The sequence below is a fragment of the Tasmannia lanceolata genome, unplaced genomic scaffold, assembly GCF_043159265.1.
Source record: "Tasmannia lanceolata isolate RefF3 unplaced genomic scaffold, GAP_Taslan_0.1 ptg000037l, whole genome shotgun sequence".
Classification (NCBI taxonomy): domain Eukaryota; kingdom Viridiplantae; phylum Streptophyta; class Magnoliopsida; order Canellales; family Winteraceae; genus Tasmannia; species Tasmannia lanceolata.
The window spans coordinates 14,665,073-14,685,664 of record NW_027518714.1 but is presented as its reverse complement, the minus strand read 5'-3'; the positions used below and the strand labels follow the sequence as shown (position 1 = coordinate 14,685,664).

Sequence of the window (20,592 nt, the reverse complement as noted above, 5' to 3'; positions counted from 1 at the left end):
AAAGGGCCTAGCATATTGAAATATTAGAAGATTCAATATCCAAGGTTTTCAGTTACTATTTGTTTTGGCAATATTTTTTCCAAGATAGAGATAATGGTCGACGCAAACAAGGAAATAGCAAATCTCAGTCCTCTCCTCCATGACTACCCCATCATGATGTTGACAAGGGAGTTTTAAAACCATTATCTCACTTACTGCTCTTACTAATTCACTTTAAGGGTGTCTTAACCTAGGTAGTCACTTACTTCCTCATTCTATCTAATTATTTGCTTGCTCATCTTATAAGGCTATGTTTCTTTTGACTTCAAAGTGGCCTAAAACAAATTTACTTTGATTTTGAAGTAAAAAAAAAAACCATTTTTCGTCGAAGAAACGGAGCCTCAAATACCAATTTTTCGTCGAGGTTATATTACACTATCAATAATTATGATTCATTTTGGATTCAAATTGCCTCCACAAACACTCCTACAGATTGAAAATAAGTTTATCTTTGCATTTCCTCACTCTGGTTTATTTCTCAAAAAAAAATTTCTTCACTCTGGTTTATAGCATTGTCACATCATAACTACCATAATCTGTTGAAACTCCAATTCTAACCAGGAAACTTCTGTACATTGAAGAGAATATTCATTTCTTCAGATCCAATTTGCTTCTGATCAGAGACGCCCGAATGTGCAAAATAAATATTTTTTCATATGGCATACCTGGTCTTCATTGCACTAGGAACCTTGCAGTTCCTTTCTAATTGGATCCTCCAGTGAATGATGAGCGATAGCTCATCTGAAATTAGTTTGAAGTAGTCCATCCACATTATCTTCTGAATAGAGTGTGTGTGTGGTAGAAGTAGTCTACAAGGAAGAAAGTAGTCCACACGCATATCCTTTCATATCTGAAACCTTGCATTGTGCTTCTAAAGACAATGCTTTTGATGGTCCGAATCCATCTCTCGGAATGGTAACGGCACCGCCTTAACGGCTTTGAACTTTCCCACATTGTTCAGGTGTTCATTCTCCAACCTGTGTAGAACATATCAGTTCATGTTAGAATAATTACCCTTTCTCATACTTGAATGGTGAGTCACAATTGAACTTTGCGAACTCAAATTAGAAAACTAAGAAGTCTTCTGTTTTTCTCTTCTTTTGTTACAATGGAAATTTGTTATGTTGAAAGTACCTGTAAAAATTCCAATGCCCGCGACGAATTATCTCCAATGAAGCCAAGAAGAAATCAAGCAACCGAGAGTTAACCCTCCCAATGTTGGGATGCAGCACAGTTTCAACCCAAGCGACTCTTAGGACGAAATTCAAAGCCTGCAACACATTTTTTTCATTAAGAATTTTGTGCTTGTAGTTGGACAAGACAGAGAGAAACAGAGATACCACCATGTGAAGAAGAGAGTAACTTACAATAGAAACATAGTAGATGCTTTTATTCCTTAAAATTAGCTCATCTCTAAGCCATGGGTTTTTGGATTTTGGGTCGAAAATCGCCCAATCCTTAACAAAATCCCAGTACAACTGATACAAAGTTGCCACTGAGGAAGTAACTATGGCTGTGGCCAACCAAAGTGGTGTTGGTTGCATGGCGTACGTTAACCGGGCGCCTGCTGCGAGCATGGCAGAAACGTACTTTCCCAAGTTAGCAATGTGGTCGATGTTTCCTTCGTCAAACCATCTCCTTGCACACTTAAACCAAAAAGGTAACATGTGAGTAAATGGATGCAATAAACTTAAGAGCAATGGTTCCATGTGAGTAAATGGATGCAATCATCTGAAGAGCCATGAAATTGGAAAGTACGCATGAGTCTTCTTAAGTGAATTACTATGCATCTTTCTCACAGAATGACTATTAGCCAACAATTTTCATTTGTATTGTCATGAAAGGGTGTTTCAGGAATGATTTGAAGTAGCTTTCTAAGAGTCATGCTAGAACAACAGTCCTGCTTCAAAAACACTGTTGTAACATATTTATATGAAACCCTGTTCCTCTATAGACTACTTTGTTAATTAAGCAGAAAATCAAGGGCATTTGAAATTGTTTCTGTTGGTATTTTTGGCATTTTTCATATTCTTCAAAAAAAAAATGAAAATTTTCTGTTTCAGCCTATTGAAGAATTCTGATAATCACAGTGCTTATTATCTTCATAGCTCTGTTTTTTTTTTCTGGCGATTAGGCGAAGATCTTGTCTATCCTTTCATTTGAAAACCAACAAGAAAAAATCTATAAAAATTGAAACAGGGATACTTTTGCCGTTGGAACTTTCTTTTCTCTCATTCGTTTGACTATATCCCTGAACATGAAATTCAACTAGGTGTGAGAAGAGCAACCCCTGGAATATTGATCACTAAAGTTGGTTAACAAGCCTATTAAACCGAGCTATGTTGCATATATTTGTACATGTATTTATGCACGAGAACTATGTCCATGTTCTAATGGTGTGCATATGTGTGTGTGTGTGTGTGTGTGTGTGTGTGTGTGTGTGTGTGTGTGTGTGTGTGTGTGTGTGTGTGTGCGTGTGTGTGTGTGTGTGTGTTTATGTATATGTGATTTCTAGTTCTAATTATGCAAAATCAAATCTATGGTGTTGATTACTAAGCCATGACTGGCATGAGTGTATCAAATAATCAGATAGATATGCATTAAATGAGTGTAAATGTACACAGAAGTTTGTGTTTATACCTGCATAGCGCGCCAATAGTAAGGCATAAATGAGATGACATAAGCAAGTTCCTTGTATAACTTGCTATTGGAGCAGGTTTGATATTGGTGACTTTTGAAGCGTCCTGCAATAAAATAGCAGGCTGTAAACTCCATGTGCCTCAGCAATGGAATCTGCAAGAAATAGAAAAGGAACAAATCTTCATCAGAAGGCAAGCCATGAATCCCATGAAAAATTAAAATATATTCTCTAAGTGTTTTCTTAGTGTGTATTCTTTGAATAAAAGCTGTGTTTGGGTATATGTAAGCTCAAATTTTAGTAGTGAAGTTCACCTGGCTAGTTAGCTGGTCAGCCATGAAAAAATCTACCATTAATACCTGCAATGCATCACCATCCCAATCAGAGTTGAATTCAACTGACGTACTCACACATGATATAGATATTAATCCATGAAAAAGATTAAAAAAATAGAACTTTGCCTTGTAAAATGGTGACAAAATGATGTTGCGTATCACCCGCAAGAAGCAATAACGGGTTGGACGGTAGAAAATGTTGAAGGGGCAGATAAGGAAGCCTGTGAACAACTGAAAATAAAAGAATGTAAATTAGCTTCTAGTTGTAAAGCACTACATCATGCTTAATATAGTCAAATTGAGTTCTTACAGTAACAAACCAGTATAGGCCTATATGGTAATCATTATATGAATTCTAAGTGTAATCATAACATGCTTGAATCATGTGCTTCCTTTGGGTATCTGAGCACAATTATGCTTGATTTCTTAGTGTTACTATTATAGTTTATGTTTCAATATTCTAAGCTTTGGGATCATTGTAACTGAATAGGATGCTATCTTGCTCTATGGGTGTTGGGCCTTTGAAAATATTCAACCCATTTCTTTCTCTATGCATCACTTCAGTCTCGGAAAGGGACTTGGTCGACTTTTGGTCCATTTTCATGTTTCTCCACCTCTGAAATTGACTTTAGCTAATATTGTGTGTGCGTGCATGCACGCGCGCACGCACGTGTGTGTGTCTATCTTTATTCTCTAATTTATTTCTAATCTAGAAAATCGTTGATTAATACCAAAGATTATGACTTCAATGTTGCTATGATTATGTCCTAAAATGGGGAACTAGTTGGTTAAACATAATTAACTCGCAAAATTTCTTGTCATTTGAAGCTGTGAATATAGAATTTTCATAACTTTGAAAAAGTAGAAACAAGTGAGTAAATGAATGAAGAGGAGTAGAATTACCAGGAAGAGAATCCCAGGGATGGCATCGACATGACGCGGTGAGAATCCATTAGATCTTAAGAGGAGGTGGATGACCATAGCCCCCACAACCATGGTCATAAAGGATGTACAAATCAAGAAGGCATCCCTGTACTTTAGGGATGTGGATGGAGAGAAGTCAAAGATAAAGTTATAGTTGATTCTGGTGCTCTTCCACATGAATATATTGCACCCATACAAAAATACATGCAAACTAAGGAGAGCAAACATGCTGCACAAAAACAGCACATGTTAAAACCAAACCAGATCTCTCTTTTTCTTCTTATTCTGTTACACAAAAATAAAATAAAAGAAACATGCAGCGTCACTTGGACGTCATATATTTGGGTTATGAGTTCATCTAAAGCATGTATTAGGAGAAAAACAAATGTGGTATACATGCCAATGAGACCAATAAATTAACTATAATGCAAAACTCATTGTATAAATAATTTCAGATACCCAATTAGTCCAGACACTGATTGACAACATTGTCCGAGTGAAGAATGCTCATAATTGCCTGATCAATAGTTTTCCATTGGGAGATTAATGTTAAGGCTCGTATTTCTTGAGTTCTCAACTTCTATATGTGGCATGTAACTTTACATAGTGTCATTTAGAGAGGTGGGATAATATGAAATAACAAAAAAGGGCTCATCATCAAAAGTTGAGATTGAGAATTTCAATCGAAATTAGACCTTAACTCTTCAGTAGAGAAGAATGAAGGACATCTTATTTCAGTAATAACTAGTTAAGATGTTGAGAAAAATGAAAGCAGGTCAGAGAAGACGCAGGATGTTGAGTAGGGGAACATTAAATTGAGGACTGTCAACATAATTCAACTATGTTAAATGGGTGACATTATGTTCGTAATTATGGAGGAAGAATCAGTACTTAAATAATAGAAGTTGGAGAAGCAGTAGATGTTGAATAGTTTGACCAAAAGGTTGTGCCAAAGATGGAGGAAGGGAAAAATCTTCACGAATATATTAACATTCTCATTCGTATGATAATATGTTGACTACACTGCTATTTGGCAAAGGATATATTAAAGTTAAAAGTCACGAAGACGCTCGCTCTTATAAAGCAAAATTAATAGGAAGCTCAATCATAAGGATTATTCATAGTCAGAATAAGCAAGGAAGGTTGCTCAATAGAGAATTAAAAAGTGTCATGCCTAAAAGGTATACAATATTATCATGGCAAGAAATTTGGCCACTTAAAGTAAACTATCTAGAATATACTCACAAGAAGGATGATAAAGGTTTTAATAATACTACGGTAAGTTGTGGTGAATGAACATAATGAGGTTGTGAGAGATCTTATACAATTTTCACAAGTAAAATCACTTTTTATGATGAATAAATTCTATTTCATTGTGTTCTGTAACTTCAGTTCATATATGCTCTGATATTATTTTGATATGTTCTAACAGATAAGGACATGTGTACTACCCTTGGGTGACGGGTCCGTTGTAATGTCATGGGAGTTAGAACGATAAATATCAAAATGTTCGACAGAGTATTTTGTACTTAGTGTGATGTATATGCCAAAGATGTGAATAAATTTAATATTCATTAGTAGGTTGAACTCTAGGGGTTATAGGTTAAACTCTACATATAAAAATCACATCGGCTACATAGTTTTGATGTAGGGAGATGAGTGTTACTAATTATGTTATCTCGTACATAATTCTATTGCTAGTTGTTTTTCTATGACCTTAATGGTTCATTGAAAACATGGTATATGGAATTACAAGGCTTTGTGTAGGGTCTCTTTCACAATTGGAGCGAAGAGAGTAGTGATAGATTTCTAGGGTGCAAATCATAGTGAGATTAAGGATCGAGGTTCATCTCCATAGTTGACTACTTGAGCTCCTTAGTTGACTAATTGAGCTGACTCCGGCACGTACACATGTACATTAACCGTGTTGATTGAGTAAGGCGGAGTCCAAATGAGGATAATTTGATGGCAGGTGTAGTTGATACTTCATACGGCCAGTGGTAGTTTGAGACGATAGTGGACAAGTGGAAACATTATCAAAATATTTTCAAAGTGATTACTGAAAAACAAAAACAAAAAAAGCAAAGTTATAGATTGTTGGATTTTTTGTCTCATTTCCGAGTTTGACTGTGAGTTAGGTTAGATTACGTTTAAGTGTCCTAATTAGATTAGAGTAGGTTTTCTAGGTTAAGGTATATAATGTCTATTGGAAGACCTTTTTTTTTTCTAGGTTGAGGCATATAATGTCTATTGTAAGACCCTTACAGACTATACATGAAAAAACTCAGCTGCTAAAAGTGAGAAAGTGGGTATTCTTTCTTGTTCACCATGAGGAGAAAGAAAGGGTTTGGCGAAGGTTAAATGTGTGGGATTAGGCTAATCCCTTTTGTAGTGAAAATTGATTCTTGCCCTCTCTACCACTCGACCTAGTAAATAATGCTTCACTATACAATTTATACACGAGATCATAAATTGTGTATAAATTGCTCCCAAATTTTAATAATTATTTCTTAAATTAGTTGTAGAACAAGTTAAAAGCCAATGCACTCACTCATAGACTCATTGGTGAAGTGGGTAATAATAGGGAGATTTTGGTCAGCCAAAAAGTGGAGAAGGTGTTTTCAGTAATCTTGAACAGAGAAACTAGCCATTCCAGCACCAAGATATAATAATATAAGATTTTGGTGTTGTATTCTCGAGATAATGTTTGGACAAAGGGAAATGGCGTCCACACTCCCTCGTTTTGATAATGGCACTCCGCACTCTGTAAACCACTTTCCTATTTGGTGTTGGAGCATATTAAGAATTTCTTCAACCTTTAAAAGCTAAGGAATGCTAGACTCACAGGAGCACTTGGAAAAAAAAGAAGAAGAAGGGTAGAGGGGCTCTCCCATTGGACAATATGTATTTATGATGGCACAAAAAAATTACAATCATAAGGGTCATAAATGGATATTGACCAATGGGAGAGCCATTCTACCTTTTGTTTTGCAACGCCCCCTATGAGTTTAGCAGTTTACTTAGTGAACTGAAAATTAACTAGTGGAGTGCCATTATCAAGGGAGTGTGTGTGGATGTCAATTCCCAATAAAAAGGCTATGGGTGGAGGAGAATGTGATTGTTAACGTGGGGCCCTTGTAGTACCTGAAAACAGGATAGACGGTTTCCATGTAGCCTGCTTTTGTTGCCGAGAACATGCCAGATATGTGAGCCAAGGTAGCGTACACACTAAATAACGTTACGAAGCAACCCGTAAACAGACCTGCAACAGAAAAATTGGAAAAAGGAAAATGAGACGTGAGGAGGAATTCTCACTCCCCCCTTTAATAGAAGAAGAAAAATACAAAAGATTTTTGAGTTTCTTTCCTTGTGCATGTGTACATTGCCTAGGTTCTTTTATTTTGAGTGACTCAAAGAAACAACTCAACAACAATAAAAAAACACACTCTTCTTCTCAAATCTATGTACCATACTGCATCAAATCTTTTAGTTTAGAGATTTTGTGGGATCCCACTTCCCTATTTAATTAAAGTAAATGCTAATCTATGTATTATTCTCAAGGAAATCTATGTGAAATCTTAATTAGAGAGAAAGGAGGGATATTTTTGTGAAAAGAAACGTTTTTTTGAATGGGTTTTCATGCATAGTGAGGTTTCTTGAAGCTCAAGTGAAATGGCTGTGTGTTGGGTGGCGAAAGAGATCGAGAATAGGAAGAGATATCTTCTATGTGCAATTTGCATTTACCTACTAAAAAAGTGATCATATGAGAATCTTTTTGTTGATGGGGCCTCAAGTACTTCATTGCTTTTTTTCTGTCGCCGTTGGCAAAGTGCTTTGTGAATATGGATTCCACTTCGTCTGAGAGTCTAATCACCTGAACAAACCCCATTAAAGAATTCCACTTAGTTTAAGCAAACATAACACCAAAGGTGAGTGCTACACACACTGCTACAGATACCCAATATGGTATAAGCTTTTGAAACTTCCAGCTAGAAGTCTAGAAAGTCTAGATTACTTTTTAAGAGAAGCATTTCCTTACTTTCAACTTTCAACTGTGATTATCTGTGTTTAGTGGTGTATACAGTGTATATACACCTGTTCAAAAACAAATCTTCCGGAAATTTTTGAATGGGAATTTGCAATCCTTCTATGTTTTCTTATATTGGGTCTTTTCATCTATTACATGCAAAATGTTTGCCATTGAACAAACAAAAATCATGAAATTGCCGATTTGGAAAATATTTTCAAAGGTCCCTAAATATTATAATAGAATTTGGTGGTTCAAAATGCCCTTAATTTATGCTAGTATAAAATCATGATTTTTTATTGTGTTTGGTAGAAAGTAATATTTTGGAGTGATTCTTTAATTCTTGCCTTCTGTTAAGGATATTTTGACTGATTTTTTTTTGGAGCAAAATAGATTCGCTCCTAAAAAGTGATTATGAGAATTCAAGAAACAGAAAGATCAGAAACCAAAGAATTTAGGTAGTTGTTATAAATATCTTTCAAAAAGTGAAAAATATCTTTCAAAAAGTTGAGCTTTGACTGAATCACGAATTTTGATGACTGAATTAGGGATTTATAGCTAAAGTTTTTAGGGGTGTCAACGGATCCACTTCGGGTCGGATCCACCTATGTCACAGTCACGATCCATTCAAATTCCTTATCGGTCGGGTCGGAGTTGGATTGTTCTTCGGATCCTACTTTCCACGTCATGATCACGATCCATTTTAATTCAGACCGTCCATCGGAGTGTCCTATTATGTCCCGCTAAGCTAAGTAAACAATTATTTTTTTAAAAAAGAGATAGAATGGCAGTCCACTATTAGTGTATCTCTATGCATTTTCTTCACATAAATTAAAAAAATTTCTATGTTTAATCTATGTGTATAATAATGCTTGTAAACAATAAAACTGATCAAAATTACATACACAAATATAATGTATAACTATTATCAAAGAATATGATGCATAAAGAACAAAACCCCTCTTTCTTTTCCTTTGTGAAAGTATGAAATGAAACGACTGAAATGAGTGAAAAATCGCATTCCCATCCGATTCATTAAGTGATAAGAGAGGTTTTGACCAAAATACCCTTCATAGAACGGTTAGCACTAACAAAATATGGAGGGTATTTTTGTAAACCATTTCGGACCGTGACTATCCAATGGGCATCTATAGCGTGCCCATGCACAATCCAAAATTTTTCGGATCCCAAATTTGATGATCCGAAATATGCCCATGGATCCTATTCATATGTTTAGATCCCGTTCATTAACGTTCGGATTCGGACGATCCATCGGACTCTATGGATCCATTGACACCCATAAAAGTTTCCATTAATCTTTGAGGAAAAAAGCAAAACGTATTAAACACTCAAAGTAGAAGAATGAATTTATAACGTGTTAGAAAGGTTTAGTGGTGGATGGGCTATAGCCTAAGGCCTAAGGACAACAACCAGCTAAATTTAGGCATGCAACGAGTGGCCCATAAATAGACATTTGGGCAATCCGTGAGCAACGGTTCACATTTATTGCACAAAATTTGCAACAAACTGGAAGGCTAAGATTATCTAATCATCTTCATTTTTAAAGCTACGATCCGTTCATGTGGTGTCGTACCAAATCAATGGTCACTATCTGTTCAAATATATCATGAATGAAGCGTAACGAAGCCGTCTTGTTAAATAAATCCTACATCTTTCTTTTTATGGGTCTAATAAGATAAACTTGTCCAAGAAAGATCGCCAAACCCCTCTTTTAGTTCTCCAACGTAGAGGGGTGGAAGCATGGCAACTAGACTGAACATTTTATATTTTGGGTGTGCCCACTATGGATGGGCCACAATCCAGCCGTGTCACTGTTCAGATGATCCTAGCCATCCATTGAAACCGTAAAGGTTTTAATTTAATGTGGACCCCAACCAAAGTGTTTTTGTTATTAGAGAAATCAATCATTTGCAAATCATCTAATTATCTTTCTACCATGCTAATATATATATATATATATATATATATATATATATATATATATATATATATATATATATATATATATATATATGCCTCTACAAATCGGACAGTTAGTATCATCCCATGGAGATGATTTTCGGGGCTCAACAAATGAATGGTTTGGATCATTGATCCATGTTGGTCCCACTCTCAGCAAACAAAAAGTAGGAGAATGTTGAGAAGCTTGGATTGGTGCCCATATCGGAGCGCAGATAAGCACTAATGCTATGTTTGGTTACGTTTTTTTGAGTAAAATAGCAGGGAATGTAATTCTCCTAATTACCCGAGGAATGTTTGATAGGGATTTAGCAGAAATTGGAATTAAAAGATTTTGCCACTGAAACTAAAAGAGAGTATCTCTAGTGTAATTAATTAAGCAGAATAATGTCCAACTAACATACCTTATCCGAGCTGATGAAATGCGTTCTTTTCACTGCTTTCAAATACGTTCCGGATGCTTGCTGGTTTGCCACCTGCCATAATCAACCTTGTTTTTTCAACAGAAAATTTTGGACATCTTTTTGTTTATTGTTGAACTAGCAACACAAAAAAGAAATATGACAGTTGAGAAACGGCTATATCGTCCCTTCCAACATTTAATGAATTTTCCAAAAATAAAATAAAATAAAATTAAGAGGCATTATTCGAAGGCTATTCTCCTCATTCCATGAATTTTTTTTCTGGACCCACAAGTAGAACTCACTCTTAAAATATAGCCGTTAAGGGGAGAGTGTCCGAGTCCTTATAAGACCTTCCACATCCATTCACTTTTCTGATGTGGGATCTTTGATTTCGCTTGGAACCCGTACACTGGAATTAACGTCACAGCTCCAATACTACTTGTTGGGACCCGGCTAGAGCTCACCCTTAAAAGCTAAGCCGTTAAGGGGAGGAGGCCCAGAGTCATTCCACATCCATTCACTTTTCCGATGTGGAATCTTTGCTTTTCTTGTGGAAATCCCAACATTTTTAAGAAACTTGTTAAGAAAATCTGGGTTCATGAACATTCCTACAATCTCTATATATTATAAATTGACCATAATGCCCCTATTCAGTTTTCTGTTACCCTGCCCTTAGGTGATGATGTGGCTTAGAGGAGTGGAGCCCACTTAAGGTTTGTCTTGAGCTAGTGGGAGGCTGCATTCCTCACCACATGCACGATGCATACCCTGAAGGCTCAGTCCAATTGGCCATGCATGCACTATATCGTTCCTCATAAGAGGACAGCATTATATTAATGCAGCTCTTTCTTTTTTTTTTTTCCTTACCAAATTACAGACCATGAAAGAAGCATGTAGATCACCTTGTCGAACTTCTTAAGTATCTTTGTAAATGCCACCATATTCAATGAACTGCCAAATACAGCAAATAAATTAGCATCCTAATTGTGGGTTTATGAAAAAAAGAATATTATGCTCTTCAGGTAAAATTATTCTAATGCAACACCTTACGAAGAAGAGAAAAGATCCTGTCTATATATAGCACATACACTGAGCATTCGGTGCACACACTGCTCACCACACTCTTTTATCATGACCAGACACCATGTACATGTTGGTGAGTAGGTTCCACCAACTTGCCATTTTAACTAAAAGTGAGTTTTCTAGCATTTGGTTAACTCATTTTCCATGAAAATATCTTTCCAAAATAAAACATCCCTCTCCCCAGGTTTCTAGGAAAATTTCAGTTTGTTCTGCCTAGGAATTTCATTTCCATGAAAAATTTCCCATTAATTTTTACCATAGATCAAAAGCATCTAAGTTTAAAATTGGCCGTAACCTAAGCTGGAGGAGAGGAAAACCGTTTCACAAGAGCAAAACAGTCATTTAACCTATACTCTACATTTTCTACCTTCGAAGGTAAATGAGACTAAAGAGTACGACCAATTTTACTGAAACAACAGGAACTCAATATCCCATTATAATGGGAGAAGAGTTAAATGGACTATTTTACCCTCTAAGAGAATTTGTATCCCTTCACCCCTCACCGAAAAGCAAGTGCATATACTTTCATGCATCGGCTCGATAGGAACCTTAATTTAGACGCGCGGAGTTCTGCATGGGGAGAATTTGACTACCCTCAGCTCCTCTTCTTCTACCACTAGGTCACTACTACATTTAAAATAAACTTGCATGGGAAATTAGTCCTTTTACGGAAATTTGGCATGCTAAGTTCCCCAACACGTACATGTGTAAGTTATCCTTCACCCATTTTATAGGAATAGTTATTAAACACAGAAAGAAGAAAATGAAGGAGAGATTGAGAGAAAGAAACCTGTATTTTTTCATTAACCCAAGACCTTTATAGAGCTCCACATAAGCCCATCTAATCTTCTTTTCATCACATTGGATCTTTTTCCGATTAATAAAATCCCCTGAATTTTCCTTCTTAGGATTATTTACCAAGTCTTCCCATAGCATCGATGTGACGGCGGTGATCGTCCTTGTCGGTGTGGTCGCCGGAATGTCGATCCTCATCGCCATCTTCGGCTTCCCCTTTTTCGTTTTTGACCGTGCTGCGTTGATGAAGTTCAGGCCATTTCTCTCTAGGGCTGCCACCATTTCATCGGCTGGGGAGCCCTCCGAAGGTGGCTCCTTGGATTCCGTCACGCTTTCTACCAAAAATGCAAAAAGAAAAGAAGAGAAAAGAAAAAAAATCAAAGAATGAAAAGTTGTTGTAGTGCATTAAAAGCGCATGTTAGTGAGACCCTTAAGCTTAAGCTGTTACTGGTAGTGTTATTTAATCATTTATACTTTAACACTCTCCCCACGTGTGGCCTCACTTTTGAGTTGGCCTTACACGTAGATTTTTAATATCAAGGAGTTGTTGGGTTTTGAACCCGGGACCTGACACGAGGCAATAGCTCTAATTCCATGTGAGAGTACTACCAATTACTCCCAAAGCTTATGCTGTTAGAGTTGATGTTATTTATAGAAATTTAGAAACAAATTATTTCGCTAATAGAGAAAATTGATTTTTATTAATTTTTTTAAAGTTGAAATTTATGCCTACAGAGAAATCTATATTTACTAAAGGAGGAATGATAGATGCAAGGGCCGGAGAAGGGCCCTTGAATAGATTCACGTCATTTTTAAAGTCGGTTGAGAACCTGAATTCGGTTGCACTTAATGACACGTATCTATTCAAGGGCCCTTCTTTAGCCCTTGCATAAAGAGGGCCCTTGCATCTATCATTCCTTTACTAAAGATACACTATCTAGGTATTGCCCTTTTCAAAATCTAAAAAAGTTCCACCTTGCTACCGAAAAGGGAGAAAAATGCTTATTTCACGAGGAAATGATATTCATACTTCCTTTTGCTATTGACACCCTCCTTTTTATTTTAGCATATGAGCGAGGCTTGCGATAAGCAGCAGGGCTGCAGGGGCATAGTAAGCAGAAAACAGGACGTGCGGAGAAAGTGGGTAATGAGTAATGACAGTAATCATTCTCGCTTTCACGTAAACCCCATTTTCCAAAACTATTCTTACTAAAGAAATGATAATCCCACCACTTTTTGTTTGTCCTTTCTTGACAATGAAATCATTTTCAATAAAATACAAATAAAAGTGGGTGGGCTTACTGAAAAAAGGGTGTGAGTATCATTTCACTTACTACTAGAGCTCACTCAAAAAAGCACCAAACGTGTACGGTATGAAAAAAAATTCTCTGTTTTCAGTTAAAGAGAAAACGGGGGTGGCTGCAACTAAAACGAGGGGCATGCATATTAAGCACTCACCGGAATAATCAGAGCCCCTCATTGAGGAAGAGTTGGAACGCGGGGGAAATCCACCGTAAGTTTTCGCCGAGAAATTTTTCCGGCAACGGTCGTGAAGAATTTGGAGCTGTCTATTGAGAATTTCTCCTCTCTCGAGAAATTCACTCTCTTTAGTCTTATAAAACTGATTTACTTTGTCCAACTCCTCATCTAATCTCTCGAAAAACACCTTTACCTTTTTTTCACCAACAAAACTCAAATAAAAATAAATAAAAATAATTATCAAAAATTAAAAAATAAAAAATTAATAAACTAATTTAATTATTTAATTACCTCGTCATCTTCTGAAAATAACTGAACCAGATCGGTTTTGTACTGATCTTCCTCATCTCCTACTTGCTTCTTCACCTTCAAAAAAATCGCTAAATTAAAGCACTCAATTTCTCGTAACTGAATAACTTTTGTCTTTTGTGCTCGTATTTTTTTTTAAAAGTTGGTACATTCAGTTTTTAGTATTTGTTGTTATGCAAGAAATTGAAGAGCGGTTTGAAGATTGGAATCGAAAATGGCATTTTTGTTTGATCCTTCGTTTCGATCTCACGATTCTTTCGTGAAAGGAAAAAAATCATGCTTTTACTTTTACTGCTTCTGTTTGAAAGAGCGGGAAAAAAAATAGGCCTGAAAATGATTAGAGATATGGAGAGAATCGAGTCTCGATCTCTCGGCGAGATAAATCGATAAGAGTTTCTCTTTGTTATTCTACCGGAAAACTCAAAATTGTGAAATTTAGGGTTTCAGACTGATTCGATTCGGAAAAAAATGAAATTTTTTCTGCAAAATACAAAATGCTTAATTAATGCCTAGGAATAACACCTTATCTTCTCATGAAAACTTGAAAAATGAGATGTAACACGAAACTCGCCGGAATTCACATTTTTTCCCATTTTCCGGCAACAGGAGGCCGGAAAACAAGGAACGATAGGAGCAAAAGTCAGGAAAAAAGACTAGATTTCTCCATTTTCCGGCAATGTGAAATCGTCACAATCAACAATCTCTAACCTAAATCTCGCGAAACTCGCAATTAAAATGACGAAAATTTCCTCCATTAAAATTTGCATAGAAAAACAAATTCAAGGAAAGAAAATCAGACACTCATCGGATCTAACGAGATCAAAGCAACAGTTTTTTTTTTTTTTTTTGAACGGTAGATCAAAGCAACAGTAATAACTTATATAAATCTGATTCGATATGGAATCTACCTGACTATTCTCATGTTTTTCATCGGAACAGTTGCCGGAGATCTTCTTGACAACGTATCGGACGGGATCGAAAATGGAGAATCCGAAATCTTGTTTGTTTTCGGTTACAGGAGATTTTCTACAAAGCTTAATCTTCTTCACGTTCTTTTTGAGCTGCCAGTAATTCACGAATGCATCTTTCCATTCAGGAATCAGCTGAGCCTCTAACTCCTTTGAGAATTTCACCATTTCTCAAATTTATACTTCTCCTAAGTTTTTTTTTTAGGGTTATGTACTCATATAAGTAGAATGAGGTGAAGAAGATGGAGATGAGGCGAGAGAGGGTTTAGCTGCGGTTGATATATAGAGAAGCGAAAAAGGCAGAAGAGTTTTTAGAACGATGATATTTTCACCCCCACTGCAGTACGCATTCACCGCCCCTGTTACGTGATTTGACATCAAAATGCGTTAAAGTTGCCCACTGTTCACGTTATAGTGGGGGTGGAAACGTACTACAGGGGGGTGTGTGAAAATATCATCGCCTTATTGTTTGTATATGTTCTTGTGAGTTTTTTATTTTTATTTTGAGATTATAATGGGTGGTGATGAATTCACCCCCTTGTATGATGAATTCACCCCTATTTTTAAAAATGGACGATACAGCCCACACCATTGGATGATCCAAACCGTACATTTGATGCGCCACAACTTAAATAGGTTGTGCCACAAAAATCATTTTCATAGGATGATCACAACCATCTGATCTATAGAAGTTTCCATAATGTGAGTCCCTCTTAGATCGGAGCGTTAGAATCATCCTATGTATTGATTTTTCGGGCACAACCTATTTAAGTTCTGGCCCATCAAATGGACGGTTTGGATCATACTATGGTGTGGGCTGTATAGTCCTTTTTGAAAAATAGGAGCTGAATTCATCGTAGCAGCGGGTGAATTTATCATTGCCCTAAGTTTAATAGAGAGGTTAATGAGTTCTTTAAGCGGTTAGTCACATGGAGGGATCGGATCCGTTTTGGGGACAATGACCGAAACCTTATTCCCGTTTTCTAGCTTGGGGATTTTATCTGAAAATCCATGGCTTTTATGAAATGACGGGGAAGTCCCTTCTTTTAATTGGACAAAAAAGCAGCTGATTCCGGGTTTAAGGTCGTGTACGTGCATCTTCTGTAAATTTTTTTCAGTAGGTCCCATACTCTTCAGATGATTCTAGACCATTGATCAAGCATGATGAAAAGATGTCTTGTAAACACTAGTCATTTTTATCTAAAAGATGGATCATTAGAGTATTTTTATGATTTAATATTTTTAAGTTCTTTCTTTTTTTTTTAATTTTTGTTGGGAATTGGAATCCAAAAATCATATAGGGCCTGTTTGGATGTTGAGAAGATTTGGATTTGGATTTCTCACATTTGCAGCCCTTTTTGCATTGTGATTTGGATAGGATCAAATTCTTGGATTTCTAATTCAGCAGCTGACAGTGAAAAAAATCAGATTTCTAAATTTGCTGTGGAAATAAGAAATTGGAAATCCACGGATCTGGCAGTTTCCTTCACCCTCTTTACCCCTCTTTGCTCCTAAACCTCTCCCCTCCACTAGGAAGTACCCCCTTCCCTCTCTGTCTCCCTCTACATGAGCTGCTAGATCTATTCATTTTGCATTCAAAACTCAATTCCAAATCCAAATACAAAATGGGAGGTATCCAAATGGGCCCATAGTGTGAGCCCCTGCAGTCCAGTATTTTTCAAAAAATATTAAGGATGATCCAAACTGTCCATTTGATGGACCACAATGTAAATAGGTTGCGCCCAAAATAATTTCCATAGGATTATCCAAACAGTCCAAGGGATTAAAAATCACGACACTGGACAATCCTAACCCTCCAATTAAACCAATTTTTGAACTAGGAACCTTGCTTATTATATTTAGTTTTTGGTCATCCCTCTTGCATGGACACTCATGATCATACAATCGCCACACTTTTTAATCACCATAAATATAAGGTAGGCCCCACCACCTACACAATCTAGATTGACCTAATTAATTAAGGTTGGGACCCACTATCCAATTGTGGATGTGCCTCATCAAGTTATTATTCTACAATGAGCAGGCAACGCCTACTTAGATCATTCCTCCTCTACTTATTCTTCTGTTATTAGAATTATGATTTCTTTAGATTCTAGAACTTATCTATTTCAGGATACATTACATAGTATGTATTCTTCCAAGTTGAGAGCCAAACATATTCCATACTGGATTATAATATTGCATGAAAAGATATTTCATAATATCGAACTGGTCTCACATATAATATATAATGTCAAATATTTACAGTAAAAAATATCAGCAAAAATATTTCAATATATATCTATCGAGAAATTATATGGTGTAAGGGCTTACAACAATAAGGCCTTTGTACAGTGTAAGTACCATCCTTGATATCTGATCTGTTGGGAAAGTTGCCTATTTCCCACCCACGGTGGTTGCTTGGGTAGGAAGGCAAAGGCAAAGGCAAAAATAGATATTTTCATTTTTAGCCTTTGGGGAAAACTAAACTATAAAAAGAGCAATGTTTTTCTCTTGGGTTGTGGCGAAGCAAGACGTCTTTAGTGTGTCGGCTACTAGAGGAGAGAAAAGAAAAAGAGAGAGAAAGGGAGAAGAGGTTTTTCATCTCGGGGTTTTCTCTTGGGTTATTTTTCGGGTTTATCTCTCTTGTTATCTCTTGTGTACGGTCTTGGGTGTGAGAAGCAAGGAAAGGGTTACGGGTTTGTGGTTTGAGATTAATCCAATGTAATCATTGTATATTGTTGTTTTCTCATAGTGGAAGATCGTGTTTCTCGCCTATGGAGTAGGCTTTGCCGAACCACGTAAAATCTTGGTGTTCATCTTGTGGCTTGTTTATTTTACTTTTCCGTTATATTTGTGTAAGATCGGATCGTTCTGCCCGGCGGGATTTTCTCAACATGATCCAACAGCAGCTCCTCAAAAAGTGAGCTGCTGTTGGATCAAATATCAAGGGCAGTACCCTTACCGTATTGTTGTAAGCCCTTACACCATATAAAATCTCTATATCTATCTAGGCCATCATTGAAGGAAAACATAAATTATTAATAAGGCCATGTTTTGGCAACCTTGAAAAAATATTCCATGGAATGCTTGCGGGGCAGATACAGGTGAGGGAGAAACTCGAGAGGGTGAGACTGTGGAAGTCAGGGAGCATGAAGAACTCCTTAAAATTAGGAAAATAAAATACCAATTTTAAGTAATTATTTTTCAATATTTTTTTAGAGATGATTGATGCTCTCTCCACTCCCACCAATTGAAGGCTCTCCTTTTTTCTCCTTCTCTGCCCGTCTCACACACTTGGGCCATGATTATTCCATGGAATAATTTTTCATGGTCACGAAATATGGCTTAAATGAAAGGAACTGGTGATTAAACTGATGAAGAATCCTTACAAGAAAACAGGGAATCTATTAGAATTATCTTAAAAGATTTTAGGATATCAAACGAATGGCCAAGCATTGAATCACGAGAACAATGGGAAAAATTAATCAAAGAATCCTCTTTCACATAGAATATATACAGGAGAGATCATGTTATGGAATCTCATAAATTAAGCTATAGCATCTTCGTACGTTTGATACTATTTTTTAAATAATTATTGGACGAGCCCGGCTTGTCTTTCTTTTCTAATTGGCTTTTAAGAGCTTTTGGACTGTAATAACCTTTGACATGGTGGTGCCGATATCAGTAGCTTAAAATTAATCATATATGCAAATAAGAACCAATTTGATGGCATATAAAAGAGGCCCACAACGATGTAACTATTGATCAGGTAAATTAATATTTAAATAAACTTGCAATTTACATTGAGGGGTTGGAGATTATTCCTAATTATAAACAGTGGGTCCCTCATGGGGACATATACATGCATCTAATCTTGACCATTGATTTGATCGACCATCATGAGGTGACCCACAAAATAAACATTTTAGCTTCTTTTGGGGAATTCTAAACGGCCCCTATTAGATCAAGGGGCAAGGACTATCCATTTAAGATGAAGCCAAAAACAACAATGGCTCAAACTTGTTTCTCTAGTCGAATCAATGTGGGCCCGGTCACTGTTTCGCTAGTCGAATCAATGGACCCGATGGTGTGCAGGTAAGCCCACATGGATCCTAAAAAGTGTAAGAGAGAACCTAACAAGGACAGTCTTGTTAGACTTTTTTTCATACATGCATATGATATTTGCAATAATGATATTCTTCTTAGTTATCCTTCACAAAATTCTAAATATTTTGCAGCATTCTTCATTTTGAAATATAGTAAACTACTAAAACTAGCATAGTAGAACGGTGCACTCAACCCACACATGCCAAACGTTGGATCAATTGGACCCCCCCCCCCCCCCCCCCCAACCCATTAACATTTCCAAAAGATTGTATGAAAACAAAATCAAATTTGAAGATCATTTTTTACATGTGCAGCATGTTTTTATCAGTATTAAAGAAAAATAACAGAAAGCACTTTGTTGGCTATTTTTTCTGGTAAAGGTAAGTGTTTTTTTAAAAGAGGTATATTGCCAACGTATTTTAAGAACCAGCCATGAATACAAATTCTAATTTTAGCAACCCTAGTTTTACACAATATACTACCTAGAGGAAAATACCCATCTCCTTTTTTAGTTTTACACAAGAAAAGGAAATAGTTTGGCCAAATACCCACATAAAAAACTGATTAAATAACAATATTCGCACCAGAAAATAACCAATCATCTATTTTTATCTGATTAAAATCTAAATTAGAAGAAGAAGAAGAAGAAGAATGGTAGACTCAATAATAATACTAATCCTCTCAAGATAATGCTGGCATGAGATTTAGTTAGAATTTGGCCTTTTTGTAGCTACATGCTTCTGGACTTCTACTGCGTCCCCACCAATGCGGTTGTAGTTTTATATTGGCTAACCATTTAATATCCCAAAATACCCCCACCAATTAGATTGCACACTACATTCTCTTCCAAGTTGCAACCATTGTTATACACAATAGGAGGTTGCTATTCGCACTCCCTTGCTTTGATAGATACACCGTTGGCTTCTTTTGAAACTTCTGCCAGTGATTTGGAGATGGGAGATGATGTTTTTGATATGCTAGGTGTAAACCCGAATTGGGAAGTTAAAAAATACAACCAAATGTATCTACCACAACCCCCTTAAAATTTTCTCAATTAGCGATATCACCATAATCTACCAGTAATAAATTTTAATTTTTCTTCACCAAATTTAAGTTTAGTTACTTTTCAATTGTTGGAGCCATCAAATATGTCATGCCTTGGCGTGGGGCCCACCATTTTACACCATTCTACTTCATGTTTTAATGCGGCTCATGATCTCCACCCAAATTCTCAGGGCATATCAGAGATGGTCAAAGGGGCCATTAGGTAGACAAGTTTGGATTGATTAAAGGTAGGACCTACCCTCAAAATATTAATCGGCACTTCCTAATGATGGTTTTTTATGGTTTAGATTACCAATTCATTTGAAATCGGTCATTAATATCATCCAATTCCCGCAGCCAATTGGATGCCACGTAGAGAATTTCGGATTAATTAAAGGCAGCATCATCGATGTAATAGTAGGAGCCTTCCACTGCTGAGAGAGCAAGGGGGTGTGGC

At 36.5% G+C, this 20,592-nt stretch overlaps 1 protein-coding gene across 2 annotated transcripts; it reads right to left on the bottom strand.

Annotated features, from left to right (window-relative positions):
- Positions 1-404: 404 nt before the first annotated feature.
- Positions 405-15,246, bottom strand: PHO1 (phosphate 1). 2 transcript variants are annotated; one of them, XM_077371665.1, is made up of 15 exons: positions 14,922-15,246; positions 13,996-14,070; positions 13,684-13,897; positions 12,221-12,560; positions 11,250-11,298; positions 10,348-10,419; positions 7,681-7,810; positions 7,081-7,198; positions 3,916-4,165; positions 3,139-3,243; positions 2,992-3,036; positions 2,680-2,832; positions 1,407-1,685; positions 1,174-1,310; positions 405-1,016 (listed from the first exon to the last, which is right to left on the bottom strand). In XM_077371665.1, the coding sequence occupies exons 1-15, from the start codon at positions 15,147-15,149 to the stop codon at positions 911-913; spliced, it is 2,301 nt and encodes a 766-aa protein (XP_077227780.1). In that variant the 5' UTR covers positions 15,150-15,246; the 3' UTR covers positions 405-910. The 2 variants fall into 2 exon arrangements, with proteins under 2 accessions (XP_077227780.1, XP_077227779.1); XM_077371664.1 differs by having other exon boundaries at positions 1,174-1,685.
- Between the last annotated feature and the right edge of the window lie 5,346 nt (positions 15,247-20,592).

Coding starts and splice junctions, on each gene's coding strand:
- PHO1 (XM_077371664.1), bottom strand. CDS start 15,149: ATGGTGAAATTCTCAAAGGAGTTAGAGGCTCAGCTGATTCCTGAATGG. Junction 10,420..11,249: donor TACTTAAGAAGTTCGACAAG/GTGATCTACATG, acceptor TGATTATGGCAG/GTGGCAAACCAGCAAGCATC. Junction 3,037..3,138: donor TTTTGTCACCATTTTACAAG/GCAAAGTTCTAT, acceptor GATGCATTGCAG/GTATTAATGGTAGATTTTTT.